Raw genomic sequence first — 22,850 nt, 5'->3', positions numbered from 1 at the left:
TAGCAATGTGCAGCGATTGATAGTAGTTCGAAGTATCTAATAGATGAAGCAGAAATTTTATGCTTGAGACAATGCAAAGAATACAAGAAAATACCATTAAATTTAATAGTGTGTTGAAACTGAACAATAAGATCGCACTCAGTAGCCAGCACCACGTGACCTGCTCCACCTGGAAAGTGGTCCAAGCGCTGATCCGAAAAACCGCACACAAGCCAATCCAGAAAATATCGCGAACTTTTGAACCCCAATCTATCCAAATTCAACCCGACAACACCGCAAACATGCCACCAAAGAAAGCCGCCCGCCCAGCACAGGAGAACATCTCCCTTGGCCCTCAGGTCAGAGATGGTGAGTTTATGCATCCCTCCAGCCTGTAGGCACCTTTCTGAGGACAACCCCTCCAACGAAGCTTCAGAGACTAATTCTTATTTCTATAGGCGAACTCGTCTTCGGTGTCGCAAGAATCTTTGCGTCTTTCAACGATACGTACGAATCCCCAAAGCCTTGAATTGGTACAAAACTAACATTTGCGCAGCTTCGTCCATATCACTGATCTTTCGTATGTCACCTCATGAATCAACCGCTCCAACGATGGACCCGATCGAACAAACACATGGCAAAGGCTGGAGTATAAAATGGGAGTGAATAGTTCATAGGCTAACCTGAGTGATTTCAGTGGCCGCGAAACTATCACCCGTGTTACTGGTGGAATGAAGGTCAAGGCAGACCGTGACGAGTCCTCCCCATACGCCGCTATGTTGGCTGCTCAAGATGTCGCAATTCGATGCAAGGAATTGGGCATCAACGCTCTCCACATCAAGATCCGTGCCACTGGAGGTAAGATACAATTTAGGAGATGTATAAAACGAAGTAGAAGAGACTGACATACTATCCAGGTAACGGCACCAAGACCCCAGGCCCAGGAGCCCAGTCCGCTCTCCGTGCCCTCGCTCGTTCAGGAATGAAGATTGGTCGTATTGAGGATGTCACACCAACACCATCCGATAGCACCCGCCGTAAGGGAGGTCGTCGTGGTCGTCGTCTTTAGATTACTGGCTGGGTTTTACTGTTCTGGTTGCATGGCAATGGGTATCACATTTGGGAATAGACACGACGCGGAGGACGGCATTAATCGCCTGGTCTCCAGATTTACTCTCACGATAGCTTAGCGCAACTATAAAGGAAGAATCAAAAAGTTTTCGCAAGCATATTACTGTCTTACAAATTATGTTTTTAATCAATCGCGTGCCCGGGTCCTTATGCTCAATAGATTTCTCAATCACAGACAGCATATTTGATACCATTTAATATCATGCCGAGTGGGGAACCAGTTAGCTGTTAGTTGAGATACTATATCTGTCTGACCTGACACGAAGCTGTACGCTTTATCTAAACCTCTCAAGCCAACAAGACCTCTTCTAATTTCAATCAGATTTTGTTAAGAACAAGAAACTCACAGCGTGAAGTTTGAGCTAGTTGGGGATTTTGAACATCATATTAACCTACCTTCGGGGATACGAGGTATTAGATGGGAAGTTGACACAGTCGCTGATCGTTTTTTATCTCCGAGGCAGACTTTGTCCCTAAATATGCTTAGGAGCCCACGACCCGCAGATTATACGATCACATACAGTGTGCTTACGAGCATCTCAAACAACTTAATTAATCTAATGAGTTACTCAAGCATGAGTTGAGTTTGGTCAGGTACTAACATATGCTACAGTCTACTTATGAGTTACTTGGTAGTACTGTTTAGTTATTTGGCCGACGAGTTAATAAGTAAGGAGAGAAGATGCACTTTCATTTAACTGTCAATGCCTATATCTTATTTTGAAGGTGTTGTTTCTCAATGACACTTGAAAATTGCTTATGAAACCAGTGTTGAAGAATAGACGTCTGAATGATTATACATTTTACATTATGTTTTATGTACGGATGCGACTAATTTACAGAACCCAAATACCTTAATAGTACAATGAACTCCTTGCCAGGTGCATTTGCCCGTCTAGAACTCCGTTACCGAACCATGCCATGCTCGAAAGGCGAAGAAATCCGTATGTAGGTAGGTAATGTTGTACATGATTTGGCGAAATGAGAAACTCGAGATCAGAGATGTCAAACTCGAGTTGACCTCCATTGATCAAAGCCGAGAGTAGGTAGCGAATCCTTCGGTACAGTTCTATTTGAGAGCTAGCCTGACAGACAATCGAGATCCACGTCTTTCAGGGTCAACTTTGATACCTGAATACGGACCTGAGAAAAAGAGCACCGTTGAGTTAGAAAACAGAAAATCAAAAACAAAGGAGACCTTTCTCTCGACCGTACTCATCCAGCTCGACCATGGCTGGCGCGTACTCACCTCGTTCGTCCTCGGCTTGGAACTCCTTAAGCTCGGCATCAATCCACTGGCCATCCTCGGTTTGGTACTTTCCAGAGCGTACGTAGTCGGCACGGAGATCCCATTCCCATTTCCAAAGTAACGTCTCCAAGTCCCCAAACGCTGTTCCTACAGCGGTCTGCTCTTTTGTGATACTAGAACCTCTTTCCAGGAGCATTTCATTAAGACGTGCCTTGAATGTAGTAAGAACGAGCTTCAAATCCTCACTCAAGTTTGGATCGTGGTCGAGTATGCTGCCCTCCAGGCCCTCATCATCATAGCTGAATTGAGCATGAACAGCCTCTATGAACTTTCGAACAAAATCCGGCATTTGTAAGACAAGATCAAATGCACGGAACATTGTCTTAACAATGTGAGCCCACTGCTCCATACAAGCAATATTCCCCAAGAGCATTCCCGTCACGTAGCAAAACTGTACCTCGCCAACAATCTCATCCGCGTCGTCATGAGACGTGTTATTGGAGATAACGTTCAAGATGTAAGAAGTCGAATCGAGTGCCTGTTCAGTACGTTCCCGTCCGATCGACTCATCTGTAAATGTTCTTTGGAGACTTGGAAATATGAAGGTAAGAACATTGTCGCCGTAGAGGTCGCCAATTTTCGCATCATGGCTGATGGGGGTACTATCCTGACGGTCATGGACCGAACTGACTTGCCATTCGTTCCACTCCTTCTTACCCGTAATTCTAGTGATGAGCGCCCCTTTAATACATGAGCTTAAGCGATGCCACAGATTTGGGTCCCTTCCGTGCGTGGGCGAGGTTGGAGTTGAAGGGGATGTCGACACAGTAGCGGTAGAAGTGATAAGACTTGTATTTGGGTCTGCGTGAGGGAGCATGTACGGGTGCAGCTTGTCAAAGATTTCTGGAAGACTTTCTCTCTGAATTCGAACCTCAGCCTGGCTGACCTCTTCAGCGAGAACTTCATTCTCCTTGTCCCACCTCCTCACATGAATTTCGCCATATTCATCCGAAGCTCGCTTGGCAGAGACAATCCAGAAACCATTGCGCATCGAGGTATTGCTCGAACCTCCCCAGATGAAATGTATTCCTGGTGGAATATCTCTTAAACCATTGAACTTCGACCCATTATCAGACTTGACGTTGAAGCCGACCGTGTCATAGCCGAATAAAGAACCACTAGGAACATCGCGAACTATCAACACGTCGCCCGACTTCAGGCGCTCATCTGGTCTGCCCCCACCAACAGATCGAGTTGGAGATGGTAAGTGGACTCGCAAACTCCCTAATGGATAACTTCCAACAGCATGTACGCTCCTAACGGACCTTGTCGAGCGTTCTGATGGTGATTTTGTGAGAAGGCATTGACTTGTCGTGCCATTTAAAGCGTTCGTATAAGACTCCTCCGATTCCTCTGATTGCACGCCACGCTCTTCCTCCAGCTTATGTTGGTTACTTGTTTCAGAGAGTCGTTTGGTGAAGCCGGATATAGCGGTGACGTCGTGATTACTCGACTTCGTCGAAAGCTGTCGCGTCAAAGCGGACGCGTGCTCTCTAGCAGTTGAAGGGTTTCGCTGGATGGCGATTTGATTTTGCATGAAGGTAGGGTTATCTGCCACCTTTTGAGGGGAAGCTTCCACCTGAGTGAGAGGGGTTGCTGTGAAAGCTTCTTCGTTGTCCATTGAAAATGAGGTTCGTGTGCCATTCGGCGGGCGGTCGTTCTCGTTATTCTGTTCCATAATTGCCAGGACAACAGACAGATGGAAAAGATGTGTGAGGTTGATTTGAGTTGATGTAGCTTTCTTATTGGAACTGGGATCATCTAAAAAGTTTGGCGGGGTAGCTCCTGGTAACGGGGCTTGTTGATACCGACTACGGCAGCCAGAACAACACCTTGTTGCTGAACATGTTCTCTCTCAGTGAGGAGCTGCTTTTCCAAGAGTTGAACACCTATTAATGCATATTGATCTCGTACCATAGCAGATCCCAGTCGCTGTATGAGGTGCAAATATTATCCAATAACTGAATATAGTATCAGTTCTACCCATGAGATTCAGGCTTTCTGTAGTTAATCCATATGTACGGCGCAGCTTTATGGTTCTCCCTATCCTGTGAATGTCCATCAAGACAATGCGAGCAACATCGCCCACATCAGACTATGATTTCATAAACTATTTACACTTGCAGTTAGCTTGAAGTACCCCACATTGTGGCTCCATCCCCTGCAGCTGATTCCGACTCTTCTCGACTTCTACCCTTTAACTGCTTCAGCTCATGAAGAGAGACACACACCCTGAGTGTCCAGTGACAGCTGTGGTGTCTCACAATGGCTCAACCTAATGGTCTGCAGAAACATTTGCCTGGAGTTAAGAATGTCGGGAACATCAATGGCGAGATAAAGCAAGTCAATCCTGCACCTGGTCTTGGTAATGAGGAGGGTTGGGATGAAGCGCAACTAGAGAAGGGGATGGCATTGTTGAAGGAAATGCACATTCAGGTCAGTTCGTTCCACTAGCAATCATTTTTTATTATCTGACTGTAAAACAGCTTCGCAATTTAAGGACATGTATTCCTAGAATGATAGAGCCTTTGACTACCATCGCGACTTCACGTATGTCATTCGCCTATACTGCTGCCGATATGTAGCTGACTGTGTTTTATGAAGCCGAAAGCCTGTTCCGCGATTTCAGCGAATCGACAAAGACTGCTAATAAAGAGGTTATGGATTTCAAAACTCTAATGTCCGACGAGGAAACCAAGAAAGTCTTTGAACAGGCTAGAAAAAGCCGTAACGCGAATCCCGACAATATCAAGCCATGGAGGGCCATAGATCACCCAGACTGGTTGCAGAGAGATGTGTAGAGAAGATGCTGTTGAGTATTATGGTCAGATGTTTTGGCAAGTGCAAATTGGAAGTTTCCGCGGGCAAAACGGTTATAAAGGGACCATCTGGTAGGCGTACGGGCAAAAATTAACTGGGGGCGTATCGGTATTGGAAAACTGGGATAGGCTTTACTTATTAATCTTGGATACTGGAGTTGCGTAATGGATACCTCAACCGATGCATAGTTGGGTATATAGATCGTTGTATAATGGATTATCGCGGGTCAATGATATGCGTTTATTGCAGATTCTTTTGAGTTCCAATAGCAACAGTAAGTGCAACGCCCGTGGGGTCTACGATAATCGGGGTGGTAGTTCTAGACAGCATGTACTTTCAAGGACATACCAGAACTTGAGAAGGTTGATTTGAGACCGGAGAAGCTAATTCCGGTCATATAAGAAACAGAGTCATATGATATTGCTCATAGAAGATCAGTCACTCGAGACTACCTACAGTAAATGTACATTTGAATTGAGCTTTGTTGATGTGCACGTTTGGTGTGAGCCCAGTGCTCGCATATCGTTAGAGATCGAGTGAGTCGAATTAAATTCATGAGTCACTGAGAAACGAGTCACTGCGAATCCATTTCCTTGAAAACTACAGGCCAAGAGTTGACTCAATGAAGTTGATTTTTCTATATAGCAATCGCTAGTTGCAGCTATTCATAGTAGAAATTCCTAATCAGGAAATCTCGAAAACCCTAAGATCTCGCTTAGCCCCGCCATTTGCGACGACACCAACCTGCCGTAGTGGGGACAAGATTTTCAGAAATTCGCATCTCACAACCATCGACTCCAGGTGTGGCAACAACTCCTACAATAACATAACTGCGCCATATCCACAATGTCACGATTCTTTCAACAAGGCGATAGTTCCAGCGAGAGTGAATCGTCCGACGAGGAAGAGCTCTACTCTGAAGATTCCGACAACGAAGAGCAAAAAGCAGAGTCCTCCGACGAGCAAGATGACGACCAAGAAGACGACGACTCCGATAGCAGCGACAGCGAGGATGGGAAGAAAACCGGTGCTAATAAATTCTTGAAAAATGATTCAGATTCAGAAAGCGAGAGCGGCAGCGACGAAGAACGGGTCAAGACTGTGAAGAGTGCGAAAGACAAACGACTCGAGGAGTTGGAGGCTTCCATAAAGGCTATCGAAAATGGGCAGAAAATCAATGACTGGGGCTCAATTTCGACAGGTAAACCTTTTGAGGAGAGTCTTATGCGCGTGCTACGAGGCTGACGTTTAATTCAGAATTTGATAAGCTCAACAGACAGCAGCAGAAGCTGGCCGGTCCAACGCCGAAGATCTATGTTAAGGCTATTACAGAATTGGAGGATTTCATGAATGAGACTATTGCCAAGCAGAAAGTTTCCACCAAGAAAATGAATGCGACAAACGCACGAGGCTTAAACGCTGTTAAGCAACGCATCAAGAAGAACAACAAAGAATTCCAGAAGGAGATCGATGCGTACAACGCTGACAAGGATGCTTTTATGGAGTCTGACGAGGAGGAAGAGGTCGTTGTCGAGAAAAAGCCAAAGAGGCAATCGGTCCCCTTGACTCGTGAGCCTATAGACGATGAGGGCTTCTCAACAGTTGGCCCAGGAGGCCGTACACTCCAGTTCACGCCAGAAAGTATCCTCAAGCACCTGCGGACGATTTTGGAATCAAGAGGAAAGAAAAACACCGACAGAACCGAGCAGATCAAGATTATGGAGAAGCTCTACGAAGTTGCCACAACCCCTTACCAGAAAGTCCGCGTACTTCTAACCCTTGTCTCCACTCGATTCGACCTTACCACTGGTGTGCAAACATTCATGTCCCAGGAGCAGTGGAAAGCGGCGGAGAAAGAGTTTGGCACACTTCTCGAGGTCCTCGAAGCAAACCGAGAGTTGGTAGTAGTCGAGACTGCGGAAGAATGGGAGGATGACGACAAACCTCCAACCATTACACCCGGTCAGACTTTTAAAATCCCAGGAAGCATTGTATCATATGTAGAGAGATTAGACGACGAACTCACTCGGTCACTTCAGCACATTGATCCTCATACTGCAGAATACATTGACAGACTGTCTGACGAGGGCGTTCTTTATAACAACATAGTTCGCACTCTTCTATACACCGAATCTCTCCGCCAGGACGAGAGCCTTCAAGTCTCCCAAGACAGTCTCAATCGGGTTGTTATGCGTAGACTGGAGCATGTGTACTTTAAGGTCAGTTTTCTACTTTGCTCTTTCAGACCCCTACTGATTTCGTTACCAGCCAGCTGCTGTAGTTAAGATACTTGAGGAGAACTGCTGGAAAGCCATTCCTGATTCCTTGGAATCTGCCATCACCCCCCGTGGTAGCTCATCTGATGCCACTGCTCTCGTCAACATTCTTTGCAACTACCTTTTCATCAACAGCGAAGGCATCATCCGTGCCAGAGCTATGCTTTGCCAGATTTATTTCCTTGCCCTACACGACAATTACTACAAGGCACGTGACATGATGCTCATGTCACATTTACAAGAGACTATCAACGCTTTCGACGTCCATAGCCAGATTCTTTTCAACAGAACTCTCGTTCAGGTCGGTCTCTGTGCCTTCCGTGCGGGTCTTGTCTACGAAGCACAAACAACACTACAGGAGATTTGTGGTAGTGGACGGCAGAAGGAGTTACTGGCTCAAGGTGTTATGATCCAGCGATATAACCAGGTTTCACCAGAGCAGGAGCGCCTCGAACGCCAAAGACAGCTTCCATTCCACATGCACATCAACCTCGAGCTATTGGAGTGCGTTTATCTCACCTGCAGCATGTTGCTTGAGATTCCACTTCTTGCACAAACAGGATCGTCACCTGATATCAAGAAGAGGGTTATCAGCAAGACATACAGACGCATGCTAGAGTACCATGAACGCCAAATCTTCACAGGTCCGCCGGAGAACACTCGAGATCACGTCATGCAAGCCTCAAAAGCTTTGGCTGCCGGCGAGTGGAAGAAGGCAACCGAGTTCATCCACTCAATTAAGATATGGGAGCTCATGGCTAAACCAGAAGAGATCAAGACCATGCTCTCGGAACAGATTCAAGAGGAAGGTCTTCGAACCTATCTCTTCACCTATGCTCCATACTACGATACTCTCTCCGTCTCCACTCTTTCTTCTATGTTCGAGTTATCTGACCGTAAGGTCGCCGCTATTGTGAGCAAGATGATCAGCCATGAAGAACTTGCTGCTGCTCTCGACCAAGTCAGCTCCTCCATTATCTTCCGCAAGGGTGTTGAGTTGAGCAGACTGCAAAGCTTGGCTCTTACGCTCTCCGACAAGGCCAGCGGCCTCATCGAGTCTAACGAACGCACACTCGAAACCCGCACACAAGGAATGGCCAACGCCTTCGAACGTCAAGGAGGACGAGGAGGACGTGGTGGCCGTGGAGGCGGTCGTGGTGGAGGTGGCCGAGGTGGCGGTCGTGGCGGTGGGTCTGGTGCACCAAGACAAGCTGGAGGCACTCAGTTTACTGGTGGTGCACTGGGTGCAGCTGTCCGCGCTTAGGTAGATCTTTTCAGAATGTAAAGCTTCTCTTGCATTGGGTTTGGGATTTCTTCTACATTTGGGCTTGTGCCTATTTTTCGGCTGTTCTTGTTTCATGCCAGGCGTTACATAGAGCTTACACAAAAGCCATATTTTGTGAGATCAAGAATGAAAAGATAATTGAACCATGTCTAAATGATAAATATCACAGCATGCACCGCCTGAAATATTGAATAGTCCTCTCTCTCCAAAGTTCAATACTGTCCAGAGGACAGGCAAGCTTCTCAGACATCAAGTGTTTTGTAAACATCCATGAAATTCCTAATGGAAAATTCACGTTTGTAGAACCACTACGCTTCGCTGAATCCTACGAACATTCACATGTCACGATTTATAGCATAAATTTCAATTGAAACATTCTCGATTGCTCTACATACTTTCCTTCCTTTCAACGTCCAAGATGATTCCTCCACCTCACCCATTTCCACGATTTTTGTTACAAGAAAACCCCTTGACAGCCACACGCCGACAGCGAGCGAGCGCTGCCTTGTTAAAAAGAAACGCCAGGATACATAAATTCAACCTAATGCCACACCGCCCATAGTTACCATTTCTGCTTATGCCAAAAAACAAACCATCAAATACGCCGAATCACCCTTCACCTCGCCACCCCACAAGAGAATAAGCTCCATCGCAAAATAGATAAGGGGGTTTCTCATAATCATACAGTAGATATCCTGACATGTCCATCGTGCTTTAAGTCATTTGCTCCGAGATAGCTTTTTGATCCTAATCACTAGTCGTGTGATGCAGTGGAATATCAAGATCGGGGACCAGAAGGGTCGCTGATGCTCCTTTGTCGCTCCGTTCTATTCTCACTGTTATCATCACTCTCCACTTCATCGCCGGCCTCTTCTTCATCTTCCTCAAAGACGATTCGACGTAATACGCTCCGGTCAAAGAGCTCAATCACGAATCTCCTGACCGTAAGTCTGAAGTGGTGGGATTCTAACACGGCCATAACTTTCTTGAAGAGTGCTGGTTGACTAAAATTTGGAACCTTTTTCGATTTGATGTGCATGAGCTCCGTCATACAGCGCTTTTGGAGGACGGTGTTTCCAAGATCGCCAATAAGTTCGAGTATGCGATTAGCGACCGGGTCAGAGTCAGTTTTCGCAGAGTCGATCAGCGCACGGTTTTTTGGTGTTAGAAATATGTCTGTAACTTTCTCGTGCTGCCATGGCTCGTAGGAGAAGAGTTTCTTCAGATCCTGCGGTATGCAAAGGCCAAGAGAAACACCCATTGTTGTGGTGTTGCTATCCCACCCAAATTCGGACATGATTTCAAGGCCATGAACGCTTCGGGAAATTAGTCCTAACACGAAAAAGGCAGTTCCACGCATGCTCATAATCTCGTGCTCTTCTGCAATCTTGACAATGTTCTCCACAACATCAGACTCTTCAAGAAATGGTGCTCCAAGTTCCATGGAACCGACATTGCCAACTGCCCATAAGCAACCCTTAACTTTCAGGATCAGCTCAGGATCGTCTGATAGCATCCCGTAGTCTCGAATAGATAGCGCGAATTCTTCGAAATGACCCTTATCACTCAAAAGCTTACAACCCTCCTTCGTCCGTGTCAGTTCGCGGTAAAAGTGCGGTGGTACTTGTGCATCATTCTCAGCATCCATGTCGAAGGTTTCTTCATCCATGCTCATGCGGCGCGACGGTTCCTCTGGCATCTCGACAAAGGCTCTAGCAAGACTTGCTTCAATGACTCCCACATACGCATCATTACGTCCAAGAAACCAGTCGTCCATCTCGTTACTGATATAATCCAGGCCATCAAGATAATGATACCCGATAGACGTAGACAGGAATCGGAGGAGCAGCGGGGCTCCAATCTCGCCAAGATGATCAAGAGCCGGACGGCACTCGACGATGTACTCGAGGAATTGTCTGCGATTGCAAGCTTCTTCCAGCAACTTGATTGCGGTTGCACAGACTTCCACTTCTGGATCGTATAATTGTGTTACAAGAAGTTGTATGGCCCATTTTGCATCACCAACACCTTGACTACTTGTACCCGCTTTGGATCCTCGGGAATATTTCCTGAGAACATTCGTTGCATGAATGCGGATCTCTTTTGATCCAGCAGTTAAAGCCTTGGAGAGCAGTACTCTAGGATGACCATGTAGGCTGTAATCGAAGTTCGTCAACAACATTTTGATGAGGTCTGGACGCTGCTTCAAATCAATGATATGGTACATCATGTTAATCATACGCCAGCGATCGAGCATTTGTAGACCCTTTACATCAGCACTCATGGTGCCAAGCATAGCAAAGTAGCCGGAGCACAATGTTTCTTGAAGCCGTTCTTTGGAGAACATTGGGGATTGGGCTGTCAAACCACTTGTCTAGTATTTGAATCAGTTTTTGAGTACCAAGACACATATACATGGATACTCACTGGATCACACTGTGCAAGACACTCTGCTATCTGTCTCAACAACTTGTTGTCCGCCAGATATCTAACTCCCTCATTGCTTTGCAAGAGCGTGTGGATTAGAGCGCAGCCAACTTTAACATACTTCTGGTTGATACGGGTATTTCGCACTTCTGCAAATTTGTACTTGAAGGGCCTGTAGAAGCTCATGATTCGCTTAATAAACTTAGAGGCTTTGATGGCCTCATCCAAGCGCTTTCCGTTCAATAATGGCCCTTCGATAATCCTCAAAATGATATCCCACTTCCACTTTATAGGATTTGTGCTGCTCAAAACTTGCGTTTCCACAAGTAGAGATCGAAAAGTCGTTTCGTCAAGCGTAAGATTTGGGTTGTTTTTGGGCGTATCCTCCAGACTTGTGAGGTTCTCATGACTATTGTTGCCGGCACTGGACAGAGTTGCGGCGGTGCTGGGTGCTGATCTGTGAAGGGTTCGGCTGACTTGGCTTATTTGATACACCGTTCCTGTTGCATCGAATCGTTCCTCATCGCCAAAATGTGATGCAGCAGAAAACAACTCCGGAAGCAACTGAATATCGCTACTCCAACTTGAAGGGAGTAACCTGCTTGCCAATTTCAGGACTTCACTTATAAGCAGGGTAGTCTTGCGCTTAAGCATCATATTGTCGGCATCTCGCGTCACTTGCAATAGGGCCGGTAGCATATCCGAAGAAATCATCACAGCTAGTAACAGCGCTGTGTAGTGATCCACAAAGGTCTTATCACCGGAATCATCCTCTACAACTGGCGCTTTCTGCGCTGTAGCTTTTAACACGCCGGTTACACGGCCATAAGTTGTGAGTCGTCGTCCAGCCAAGAAAGAGGTAGCCCAGAAAGGGGACTTGATACGAAGCAGCGAGTATAGTAAATCGATAACCGTTTCGCGAATAGTGTTGTTTTGAAACATCAGGCTAGAAATCAGGGAGCGAATCGCCCTGAAATTATACATAGAAAGTGACATGAGCCCTGGCCATGATTTCAATGCATAGGCTATCGACCTAGAATTCTGCTTCAACACAGATTCTTGGGCAAACATAGAATCCGTAAAGGGTGTGAACATAACCTCGAGTTCATAGCCAGATCTCAGAAATCTTCTTCGCTGCGGCGCATCCATAAGAAACAGAAACGCAGCTGTAAGACTTTCAGATGCCTGGTATGTTCCCTCGCCTAGGGCATCTGCCAAAGGTCTAAGACCCCCTGAAGAAAGAAGAAGCGCCGGGCTACGGACCATCACTTCACCAAGCGTTTCTAGACATATGGACCTCAAGCGGTCTTCAATATGCTCAGCAACGGAAGCAATCGTTCTGACCACAGCTCTTGAAACTTCTTGGACACCATCTTTAACATCCAGGAACGCTCGCACAAATTTCAGTGCTTGCTCACGTTCTACGTCTGCGTTAGATTTTTTCGTCAGGGAACTGTTCATATTTTAGCGAGGTGTATCCAATGATTGAAGCACGGGATGATAAACTGACAGTACAACCAAGTAATCCGTGTTCAATGTCCGTATTTTCTGGATGGAGTTGATATCCGATATCGCATATCTTGTCATTCTGTATCCGGCAGCCACTACTTCCCTGCTTTCGCTCAATAACATGACCTGCATTCTTAACCCAAATATTGACCACACTAGGTCGTACTTCAATGTGGGATACCTCTTGAAAAGCTCTACAAGGTTATTCGCGTGGCCAACATAGTAGTCTGGAGTTAGACCCTCTACTTCCAGTGCCTGTAGTATCTCCGCCAACGCATATGTAGGCGATTCTGTGGGCTCGTCGAAATCTGAGCCTTGGCTCTTGGTAGCGCTTGGAGGAGACCGCAGGCCATTACTCTGAAACAGTGTGTCCATCCGCGACTTCGTGGGTGTCGAAGGTGGTTTTGGTCTTTGTAACTCAGATATCTGGTTCCTTAATTCCTTGATCTTTAGGTTGGATGAATTTAGCTCTGCTTCCACCTTCTGTCTCTGCTCTTTTGTCTGTTTTGCTTTCTTCGTATTTAATGCCTCCAACATATTTTCACTGCCCTCCTTTATTTTCATTTCCCGGTTCAACCGATCCCTCAAGGCAGTGATGAATTGTTCCGGTCCCACCCCTACATCCTCATCCAGCCTGTCCAAGTTCGTCGTAGAGTAATTCATATCCTGGTTCGATCCCGTCCGCGAAGGGGCAAGTTGACTTCGAAGATTCGAGCTGAAGCTTCCAGGAGCTGGAGAAGGGTTCAGGGAAGAGCCTCTAGGCGCATAGGAAAGGGCAGAGGCACCCAACGCCCGGGCGCCATTGCCCCCTCCTGAAGGTTGCAATCCATCACGATCGCGATCGGAGCTCGTTCGTAGATTCGTAGAGTATATTGACTTCTGAGTTGGCGTCGCGGACGAGCTCAGAATGCTCGGTGGTCCAACCATTTGTCCATGGGCGGGGGAGCGTCAACGAGCTTCTGCCGGAGGTAACATAGGTATCGACTCTACCAAGTACACATCGAGACGATCGAGGGGAGTGTGGTAGATTGTAGGCGCATCCGAAAGCGGTTTCGCAGCAGTGCCTTTCGCTGGTAGTTGTAAAGAGTGCTATAGCTTTGGGGGTGAGCGGCTGTATGGACGATAGGTAAATGCTGAGTATGCTCGAGTTATGGGTTTGCGATCAGAATCAAGCGGGCTCAATGTAGCATCCCTTAAAGAGAACAAGTATAGAGAGATTGGCACAAATTCTGGTGTAGTAGTGTATACCTGGGTACATTACGGTTTCAATTCTAGAGATCTTGCCTTGCTCCAATGTCGCGCCAGGGTGACAAGCCAAGCACAGACCAACTTCGCTAAAAGTGTCCCTCAAATGGGCCTCAAGCTGGAAGCCCCTGGTGCCACACTCATCCTACACCCGTCAATGAGCCATATAACAAAATGTATAAATGGGAATGGAGGAAGGCTGTTACTTGTGGGAGGCAGAAGAATCCCAAAATCCGGACCAACAAGCATGACCAACCGCGACTGAGGTCTTCCAGCACAGCCAATGTACCTATGTTAGGTGGCATAAAGCTTGTCTGAGCTGACTTGTGGGTTGATAATAGGTGAGAGTGAGCATACGTTTTTCTTGGTTGGCTCAAGGTGCCCATCGAAATAGGAAGCTAGTAGCTTATACGAGTATGTTGCCAGATGTAGCGATAACGACATTTACATGAGCTATGGAGCTATGAAATGCTAGAGGGATTTGTACGCTAGCACGTCAAGGTACCTCTAATTGAAGACATCGATGACTTCCTTCTTTTCCTACTTTCAGACTATCCTCAGAGCACGGTCTCCAGTAATAAATACACAAAATAATCGCTTCTATCTCACTGCGTTGAAATTCAAGTGGCTTAGGTCATGTAAATACTACTACAGTCCTACTTGTACTAGCCTGTCGTGCACTCTTATCGAGGGAAGCTCATAGAGCCATTCGTTGCCGTCCCATACTTTGTTTTCTCACGGCCCAAACCGGCCAAAGATATGAGCCTGCCGCGGTCCTGAATTGAACATTTATCTCCTTCCATATCTCCACACCGAAAGTTGCAGGAAATCTCAAGACACGAGAATTTTACAACAAAACTTCTTTGGCCAGCTAAAAGGTCAATTGTTCTGTCACGTTAATTCTAGCCAATGCAAAAATTGTAGGTTTTATGGCCCGATAGCCGTCTCCCGCGATGCTCGAAGGTTGGATCTTGAGGCTTCGGAGGGCTCCGTCCCCAACTGGATCAGCAGCACAACCCCGCGCAGGGATAGGAATGCGGCCGATCTGTTGGATTCATCAAGTCAGTTCATTGGGGGGGCAAGCTCCGAAGGACCAGGATTTCCTACCCATTTTTCAATCGGCGGGCTCGACGGGTTACCCGCATTGAAGCTCTACCACTGTACAGGGGCAAGCAACTCGTAGGGTGGTGATAAGAACCAGATGTATAAGAGTAACCAGAGCTCCCACAATGTGCTCTTGATACACAAGCAAACTTATCTACATTGCATCTTACTTACCCAAGCGACCTTACAGTCGTCCGTGCTCAATTGTCTCAATTCATTCTCGTGTTCCTACCTAAAACCGACCACACCTCAATAGCTCTTTTCGCTCCAGTCCTGTGCAACAATGCCTTCTATAGCTGCAGCTCGTTACGGCAAGGACAATGTCCGAGTCTACAAGGTCGAGAGACAAGCTGATGGCACGCAAATCGTGACTGAGATGACCGTCTGTGTCTTGCTCGAAGGTGAAATTGACGTCTCGTAAGTGGCCTGCAAGTACCTCAATTTCGGACCCCGCCTAACCCCCTCTATAGCTACACCAAAGCCGACAACAGCCCCGTCGTGGCCACCGATTCAATCAAGAACACAATATACATCAAGGCCAAAGAGCACCCAGTGACCCCTCCTGAGCTCTATGCCGCCTACCTGGGAACTCACTTCGTCGAGAAATATGCACACATCCACACCGCAAACGTCAGCGTCATCACACACAGATGGACCAGAATGACAATTGACGGAAAGCCACACCCACATTCCTTTTACCGCGACGGTTCAGAAGTTCGCACAGTCGAAGCCAAGATCTCGAAGAACAACATTGCCATTCGTAGTGGGATCAATGGCCTCTTGGTGTTGAAGAGCACCGGCTCCCAGTTCCACGGTTTCGTACGAGACGAATTCACCACCCTTCCGGAGGTCTGGGACAGAATCTTGAGCACCGATGTGGATTGCGGATGGGCATGGAAGACATTCACAAGCATGTCTGCGGTGGAGGAAGCTACTCCTAAATTCAACAGAGCTTGGGAAGGCGCGAGAAGCATTACCATGAAGACATTCGCCGAGGAAAATAGTCCATCTGTACAAAACACCATGTACAAGATGTGTGAGTCCATCCTGGAGCTGGTTCCAGAACTCGACACCGTCAATTACAAACTTCCAAACAAGCATTAGTATGTATTACCCTGCTATGAAAGAACTAAAAGAGATGGATGTGGCTAACAAAAATGCAGTTTCGAAATCGACCTCTCTTGGCACAAGGGTATCAAGAACACGGGAAAAGACGCAGAAGTCTACGCACCCCAGTCTGGTCCTAACGGACTCATCGAGGTCACCGTCGCTCGTTCTCAAGCTTCCAAGCTATAATGGACCCCCCTTTTCTGTACATTATATACAAGGTTACCGGCGTTGATTTGGGAGGCGTTCCTTTACGAGACATGACATCAAATTGGAAATACACGGATTTGTATATAAGGGTGCGTTCATATACCAAGTCAATAGCGCGGCTTTTGAAATCAATTTTCTCTTACTTACCTGAGCCTGTTTGAGTTTATTTTCCACGACCGGATTTGTAAAGGAGGCTGATCACGTGTGAGATGACCTGCTGTCGAGTACATTATAGGAAAGCTCAGCCCCATTTCCCAGTTTCCCAGACATGCGCCCTTCCTCACAAAGTATATGATATTGTAAAAAAACGTTCAAATCCCGCGAACACAATCAGCATCCTGAAATCGCATCTAGTATCGTTCGATGCTGTATCGAACTTCTTATCATCTCAAAACGCTCTCACAGAGCATATCTACACCTCTGACGAGGCTACGCCATATCTTGCCTTCAATTTCACGTGAGCGTTTCCCCGTTGAAGGTAGATTAGCCGGGCATCTCAGTGGATTGAGTATGTGATAATGCATCATCGCAACGGGCCAGGGGCAGCTAGCTGAAAGCTTTATAGGAATCTCTGTTAGAAGATGGCAGCCATACTTCAACCTTATATTTACCGGCCACTTCCGTCCGGACAGCACATTCGACTACTTCAGCTCTCCGAAGCCCAAGATCTTCAAGCAGGACTTGAAGGAAAGCTCACCACGTACGAACTAGCGAACACACCACCATATGAGTGTCTATCCTATACGTGGGGCATTGATCCAGCGAACTGTTCTCTGACACTGAACAACTTGGGTTTTTCTATTCGCCAAAACCTACAAGATGGATTGCGACGATTAAGGAGATCTGACAGGGCTCACTTGTTGTGGGTAGATGCTATTTGTATCGACCAACTTAATATTCCCGAGCGCGGCAGTCAAGTCTCAATAATGAGAGATATCTTTGCCGGAGCTGATCAGGTTGTCATCTGGCTCGGTGAAGAGGACGATGATGGATCCACAGCTCCTGCTTTTAAATTGATCCCAATTCTAGCCAAACTTGACAAGACTGAAACCTGGAATTATGTGGTACAAAATGCAGAATCTGAAGGATCATCGGCTGAGGATTTGTTAAAGGATCTGTATTCGCTTAACAGACTTGGTTCTCGTCCTTGGTGGAAAAGAGTATGGGTTCTGCAAGAAATCGTTGTCGCGAAAGAAGCCATGCTTCTTTGTGGTTCCCAGGTGCTTTCATGGCAAGGGATCTGCGATCTTCATCGAGTATACATGCATTTACCGACATCCCATCAGCTACTCACTTCGCAGCTGGACCGAGCATGGGCCCGAGAATTCCCCTATCGCCCAATACTTAAACTGTTAGATAATATAATTTTTGACCCTTTGAGAGTCATATTAAGCCATAGAAAGTGGAAGGAGAAAGGACTCACTACAACCCTGGCGAAATTGATGGACATGATGATACACACCCGCTATTTAGCGTCAGATCCTAGAGACCATATATATGCCCTACTTGGAATAGTTCAGATGGATTTGAAAAGTGGGATACAACCAGACTACAACCTTTCTATGGAGGTGCTCTATACGTCCGTCTTCAAATCCTGGTTAATCAATGAGGGCGACCTGACTTATTTGTCTTGGCTCAGATATAACAATAGTCTTCACTACAAAAACGAGACTTTTCCAACTTGGGTGCCGGATTTCCAAAATAGAACTATCAAGGGCAGGTTCTCGACTAGATGGATCAGCAGAGCAAAACGTCGGCCAAAATACGCACTTCTATATCACGCTTCTGGCTCTCAGCAGCCATCCTCTGCTCCACATATCACCGCCTCCAGCTTTGAAAATGAAAATTGCATATTGAACTTAATAGGAGTAGAAGTCGATACGATCGAAGATATCAACTCATACAGTGGAAATTTCAACCTCTATATGACGCCACCTGAGAGACTCAACAAACGAATCGACCTTTGGCGTCCATCAAACTTGTCGAAGTACGTGGGCTCTAGTGAGCCTATCAAACAGGCGTTTTGGAGGACATATCTGAAGGACCAGACGCTACAGGGTTACCACGAAGGCATAAGACACCGGCACCAAATGCGTAGATTGTCGAACAAGGAGATGGAGGATGAAGACTGGACCAATTTTCACAAAGTACTATCTAAGACAGCTGTTGTTCGAAAAATTCGTGTATTTTTCATGACCAAGAAGGGTTACATGGGCCTCGGTTATGACACTGTTAAAGAAGGCGATATTGTCGCTGTGGTGATGGGGGGTGAGGTGCCGTTAGTTCTTAGACCGGCTGGCGATGGCCTTTTCTTGCTGATAGGAGAATGGTACGTTTTCTGAATTCTTCCTCCACACTTTATGTTACAAAGCACTCACCGATAGCATGTGTTCAGTTACGTTCATGGGATCATGGATGGTGAAGTCATGAAAGGTGTTGAAAATGGCGAATTTGAAAAGAAACGAATTCGAATCAAGTGAGGATTTTATTCGGAGAAGAAGTAAAACCTTAGTCGCCACTGATCTCGAATGAAGTGCATGAGAATGCAGCTCGCCTGTCGACGTTGAAGTGTCACTGGAGAACATTGAGAAGCGAGGAATATTGGAAGCTCATCACCCATTTTCCAAGGCAAATCTGCCCATACAGGAGGAGACATTACTAGGTCGATAATTGTCCCCATCGAAATAAAGCATCATAACCGACATGTTCTTTCTACAACACAACTCATCGCGATTTCCAGCCATCTCTTTTCCCTTAGAATCACACGTGACGGTGTGCCTGAAGAGCCAAGGCGTAAGCGAGGTATCGCCCCCCTTAATCAAGGCAACATCACGACCCTGCCTAACAAATCCCGTGATAACGTGTCAAATCCAACATTAGGTTTCTAAATATAGAGCCTTCGCGTCGAAATCATGGGGGAGAAGATAAATTGGACGCGCTGGGTTAACAGGGAAGGAAGCAGAAATTGAAAGGATATATCTATTGGGATGGCTCCTGGAGTTCAAATTGTTGGAGCAAATGTACTTCATTTTTCGAACAAGTCGAAGAGCTAGGCCTTGTTTAACCATTCAACCGTCATCTTTTAAAAGGACTCTCTAATGGATTCATCAATCATTTCGTTTCCGCAGTTTATTTTTCTTCCTGGAGAGATCCAGTTACTGGTCATGACACACTGCTTGCCAAACGACCTTATTTGTCTTCGCTTAACTTGGTAAGTGAGGATCAAATGATTGCCATTCTCAAATTTGGTGACTAACCAACCCCAAGCAAAACACTATACCACTACTCACCCATCAAACTCAAACATCGACTTTCCCATACAGACCGCGACATCTCCTGTTGCACCGACCCATCTGAAAACAGCACGAATTTCAGATCCGCTCTTTCAAACCACTGCTTTCATCGACAAACCTGTCATAAACTCACCTACGAACATCTGAAAAAGCAAGCCGAAGCAAACCAAGCAAGCCTACCTCCTGAGAAACCCAAATGTCGAACCGGCCGGCAGAGCGACCACTGCGAATGTTTCGACCGTCGCTCAAAACTACACTCTCGTCTCCGCAGTTGGATGCCCCGAGTTCTCAAATACTGTCGCGATTGTGACATGTTCACGCGCAGGAAATGGGGTCATAAGGGTATTTGCTACCATGGTCGGCCGAAGCCCAGACAGGCTTATAAGAGTTCAAATTGGACGCATAGGAGTCGTAATGGTGGGTTTGGGTATAGGACATGGAGGAAATGGTTTAATGGTGCGGCGATCAGTAATTTGGAGAGTAGAATGAGTGAGCCGCAGTTGAGGAACGATTCTGGATCGAGATATAATTTGAGGAATTTGCAGGGGAAGAAGGCGAAGACGCGGATGATGTCTTGACATGCGTGTGGAGGATAGTATGTAAAAAATGTTATATTTGTTTGATGATACTTGAAGTTTGGAAATTTCAGTGGGTTACGAATTACGAATTATGGCAAGCAACTTACATGTTTGTCTCTTTAAGCGGTCTTAGTGGATCATCTAATAACTTTCTTAAAGCCCGGATGTTTTTGGCTTGCCATTGTCACTTGAATGAAGGACGTGAAAATATGACACTAGGCGCTGTTCTTTCAAGGCAATCAACATACTAGTTTTTAACAGGTAGTTGTGAGACATAGGCAATTTGCTAGCTAGGTATGCATGAGCGTCATTGTGCTTTGTTGGTGGTTCTTTCAGGTCATCAAACAAGCGAAATACCATGTAATTTACATCCTTTTAACCTGTGTAACTACTTTTTTGATATAAACAAAATTTATGGACCAAGAAAACATCCATTGTAGTCTGACCCTTTTATCTACTCTATAATGACCAAACAAAAGTTGGTGGTTACAGGGCTACTAGGAACTCTTTGAGATGCAATGAATGCATTAAAGACACTAAAGGGTTTCTGAGAGTACTCATAAAAGAACTCTACACATGAAGAAGAGATCATGCATTCTAACAGAATTCATAGAATGACTACTTTTTATCTACAGCATTTACAGAAATGAATTTCTCTCCAAGAGCTTTGATTCTCAAGGTCTATCTTGTCAAAGGAATACGCCAGTAACGTTCAAACTAGGTGGTAACAAACGTAACCAAAGGTTTCGAAGATGCTGTTTGATATACTTGGTGCTATATCAACTATGATTCTTCCCATGAGATATTTTTCAAAACCAACCATCCAAGCCAAATCAGGACTCAACAACATGCAAGCTCAATTTGTGGAAATCCGCGTGACTGAGGAAAAGGGCCGAGCGGTCTTCGCAATCAAAAAGATTCCTCGAGGAACCAAACTCTTTTACGAGCCCCCCTTCTTTCTATTACCGGCAGAAACAGAGGAACAGCCATGGACAGACGATTTCATCAAGGCAGAAGGAGACAAGCAAGGAATGACAGCTGAGAAATGGGCAAAATTTAAGGGGCTGTATAATTGTTTTCATGATGAAGAAAATATAGGGGCTACTTACCACGGTCGCGTGTTGACGAATGGAAACGATATTGAAAAAAAAGTCAAAGACACACCAGACATCCCGTTTAAGGTTACAGCGATCTACGACTCCTTTTCGATGATCAGCCACAGCTGCGCGCCCAATTGCACCCAATCTTATGTCCAAGAAACAAGCGAAATGAGAGTATACGCGAACAAAGAAATCGAAATCGATAAAGAAATTACGATCAGCTATCTTGGGGAAGATATGTTCGGTGAAGACCGCAAGCAAATCCTAAAACAGCGGTTTAAATTCGACTGTACATGCCGCTTATGTAAAGTAACTGGAACTGCATTGACCGAACAGATAGCAAAGTTTGCTGAGATCGACTCACTTGTTGAACATAGTCGATTCAATGCCCGGGAAGTTATTCTTGCAGACCGACAAGCTTACCTTAACAAGTTGAAAGATCTCCTGTTTTTTCTCATTTCAGGAGATCTGGGAGGTGGTACACAACGGAGGGTCTATCGCAATGCAACGAAGATCATGGCTATCCAAGGCACATCGTGCACACCTCAAATGATGGAGTTCGGTCGGTTATGGTACGACTATACTCGCGCCCTGTTCGGAGAGGGAAACGAGACGGCTGAGGTGAACGAACTTTGTCGAGATTGGTCTGAGGAAAAAGGGCACGAAGTCCGTGCTAGCTGGCCCTCTAGTCGACTTCCCTTGAAAGACCCCTTGAGCGAGACCGAGGAATGGCTTTGGAAGATCAAGTGAGGATTAGCTTGAGTGAGTGAGAATCAAAACATATGGTTCAGAATTAGGAATACTAGTCAAGAGTTAGATCTCGTAACCAGTCGAGACAAAATGTACCTATTTATTCTTTAATTGTAAACTCCGCAAATCCTTCGCTGTGTATTTTTCCTCTGAATAAGGTCCGAAACGAAGCAACTGTACAAAAGGCCTCTTCCTCAAAGCTTATGAATATCTCAAATGCGCCGATACTCTTGACAGCAAGTGTTGTCTTAGTGCCGTCACCAAGTAGTGTGGATGTTAGGACAATAGTGTACCAGATTACAGTTTGCTTGTATTGTCTAAGCAAGTCAATGAACATCACCCATATCTGGAACCTGAAGGTAACAATCGACAACGAGATAATTGTTTGATCCGAATTGTTGTCATGAAGATGTGATTGTCAGACTCTGTTGGATTCTAGAGAGTCCTATATATTCTAGAAGTGAATGAATAGATTCTAGTAAGTAATAGATAGGTATAATTTACAGGCTATGATTCACAGACTATAATTTACAGACTATTAGAGGCTCTAATTAAAGGGCTTAATTTCTATAGTTCTAGATAATACAACCTTTCTACATTCTATGTTCTCTACCCTTAGATTTCAAGTGACTCGGCGGATGCTCCCTTAACTACAATTAACGTTCGGAGCCAGTCCATCGACGTCACGTCAAGCCAGCGCATCTAAATACGAGCGGGTTCTGCAAGA

The 22,850-nt window shown here is 45.8% G+C and overlaps 8 protein-coding genes across 8 annotated transcripts; 6 read left to right on the top strand and 2 right to left on the bottom strand.

Moving 5' to 3' along the window:
• Positions 1 to 281: 281 nt before the first annotated feature.
• GLAREA_06906 (Translational machinery component) lies at positions 282 to 1,048 on the top strand (the record flags this gene model as incomplete). The annotated part of the gene is made up of 5 exons (XM_008080854.1): positions 282 to 348; positions 438 to 486; positions 536 to 559; positions 677 to 837; positions 897 to 1,048. 5 exons carry the CDS (start codon positions 282 to 284, stop codon positions 1,046 to 1,048), a joined length of 453 nt encoding a protein of 150 aa, XP_008079045.1.
• A 1,243-nt stretch (positions 1,049 to 2,291) lies between these two features.
• On the bottom strand, positions 2,292 to 4,097 carry GLAREA_06905 (uncharacterized protein; the record flags this gene model as incomplete). Its single annotated transcript, XM_008080853.1, has 1 exon — positions 2,292 to 4,097. One exon carries the CDS (start codon positions 4,095 to 4,097, stop codon positions 2,292 to 2,294), a length of 1,806 nt encoding a protein of 601 aa, XP_008079044.1.
• Positions 4,098 to 4,684: 587 nt separating this feature from the next.
• GLAREA_06904 (uncharacterized protein) lies at positions 4,685 to 5,220 on the top strand (the record flags this gene model as incomplete). Its single annotated transcript, XM_008080852.1, has 3 exons — positions 4,685 to 4,855; positions 4,906 to 4,969; positions 5,024 to 5,220. The coding sequence occupies 3 exons, from the start codon at positions 4,685 to 4,687 to the stop codon at positions 5,218 to 5,220; spliced, it is 432 nt and encodes a 143-aa protein (XP_008079043.1).
• Positions 5,221 to 6,085: 865 nt separating this feature from the next.
• GLAREA_06903 (Winged helix DNA-binding protein) lies at positions 6,086 to 8,779 on the top strand (the record flags this gene model as incomplete). The annotated part of the gene is made up of 3 exons (XM_008080851.1): positions 6,086 to 6,440; positions 6,497 to 7,458; positions 7,508 to 8,779. 3 exons carry the CDS (start codon positions 6,086 to 6,088, stop codon positions 8,777 to 8,779), a joined length of 2,589 nt encoding a protein of 862 aa, XP_008079042.1.
• Positions 8,780 to 9,578: 799 nt separating this feature from the next.
• Positions 9,579 to 13,663, bottom strand: GLAREA_06902 (HR1 repeat-containing protein; the record flags this gene model as incomplete). The annotated part of the gene is made up of 3 exons (XM_008080850.1): positions 9,579 to 11,174; positions 11,228 to 12,680; positions 12,738 to 13,663. The coding sequence occupies 3 exons, from the start codon at positions 13,661 to 13,663 to the stop codon at positions 9,579 to 9,581; spliced, it is 3,975 nt and encodes a 1,324-aa protein (XP_008079041.1).
• Positions 13,664 to 15,368: 1,705 nt separating this feature from the next.
• On the top strand, positions 15,369 to 16,381 carry GLAREA_06901 (Tetrahydrobiopterin biosynthesis enzymes-like protein; the record flags this gene model as incomplete). The annotated part of the gene is made up of 3 exons (XM_008080849.1): positions 15,369 to 15,502; positions 15,556 to 16,188; positions 16,249 to 16,381. 3 exons carry the CDS (start codon positions 15,369 to 15,371, stop codon positions 16,379 to 16,381), a joined length of 900 nt encoding a protein of 299 aa, XP_008079040.1.
• Positions 16,382 to 16,983: 602 nt separating this feature from the next.
• Positions 16,984 to 18,882, top strand: GLAREA_06900 (uncharacterized protein; the record flags this gene model as incomplete). Its single annotated transcript, XM_008080848.1, has 2 exons — positions 16,984 to 18,731; positions 18,798 to 18,882. 2 exons carry the CDS (start codon positions 16,984 to 16,986, stop codon positions 18,880 to 18,882), a joined length of 1,833 nt encoding a protein of 610 aa, XP_008079039.1.
• A 2,239-nt stretch (positions 18,883 to 21,121) lies between these two features.
• On the top strand, positions 21,122 to 22,123 carry GLAREA_06899 (SET; the record flags this gene model as incomplete). The annotated part of the gene is made up of 1 exon (XM_008080847.1): positions 21,122 to 22,123. One exon carries the CDS (start codon positions 21,122 to 21,124, stop codon positions 22,121 to 22,123), a length of 1,002 nt encoding a protein of 333 aa, XP_008079038.1.
• Positions 22,124 to 22,850: the final 727 nt, after the last annotated feature.

This window comes from Glarea lozoyensis, assembly GCF_000409485.1.
Source record: "Glarea lozoyensis ATCC 20868 chromosome Unknown GLAREA14, whole genome shotgun sequence".
Lineage (NCBI taxonomy): Eukaryota > Fungi > Ascomycota > Leotiomycetes > Helotiales > Helotiaceae > Glarea > Glarea lozoyensis.
Note: the sequence above shows the minus strand (reverse complement) of the source record. Positions and strands in the feature narration are given on the sequence as shown.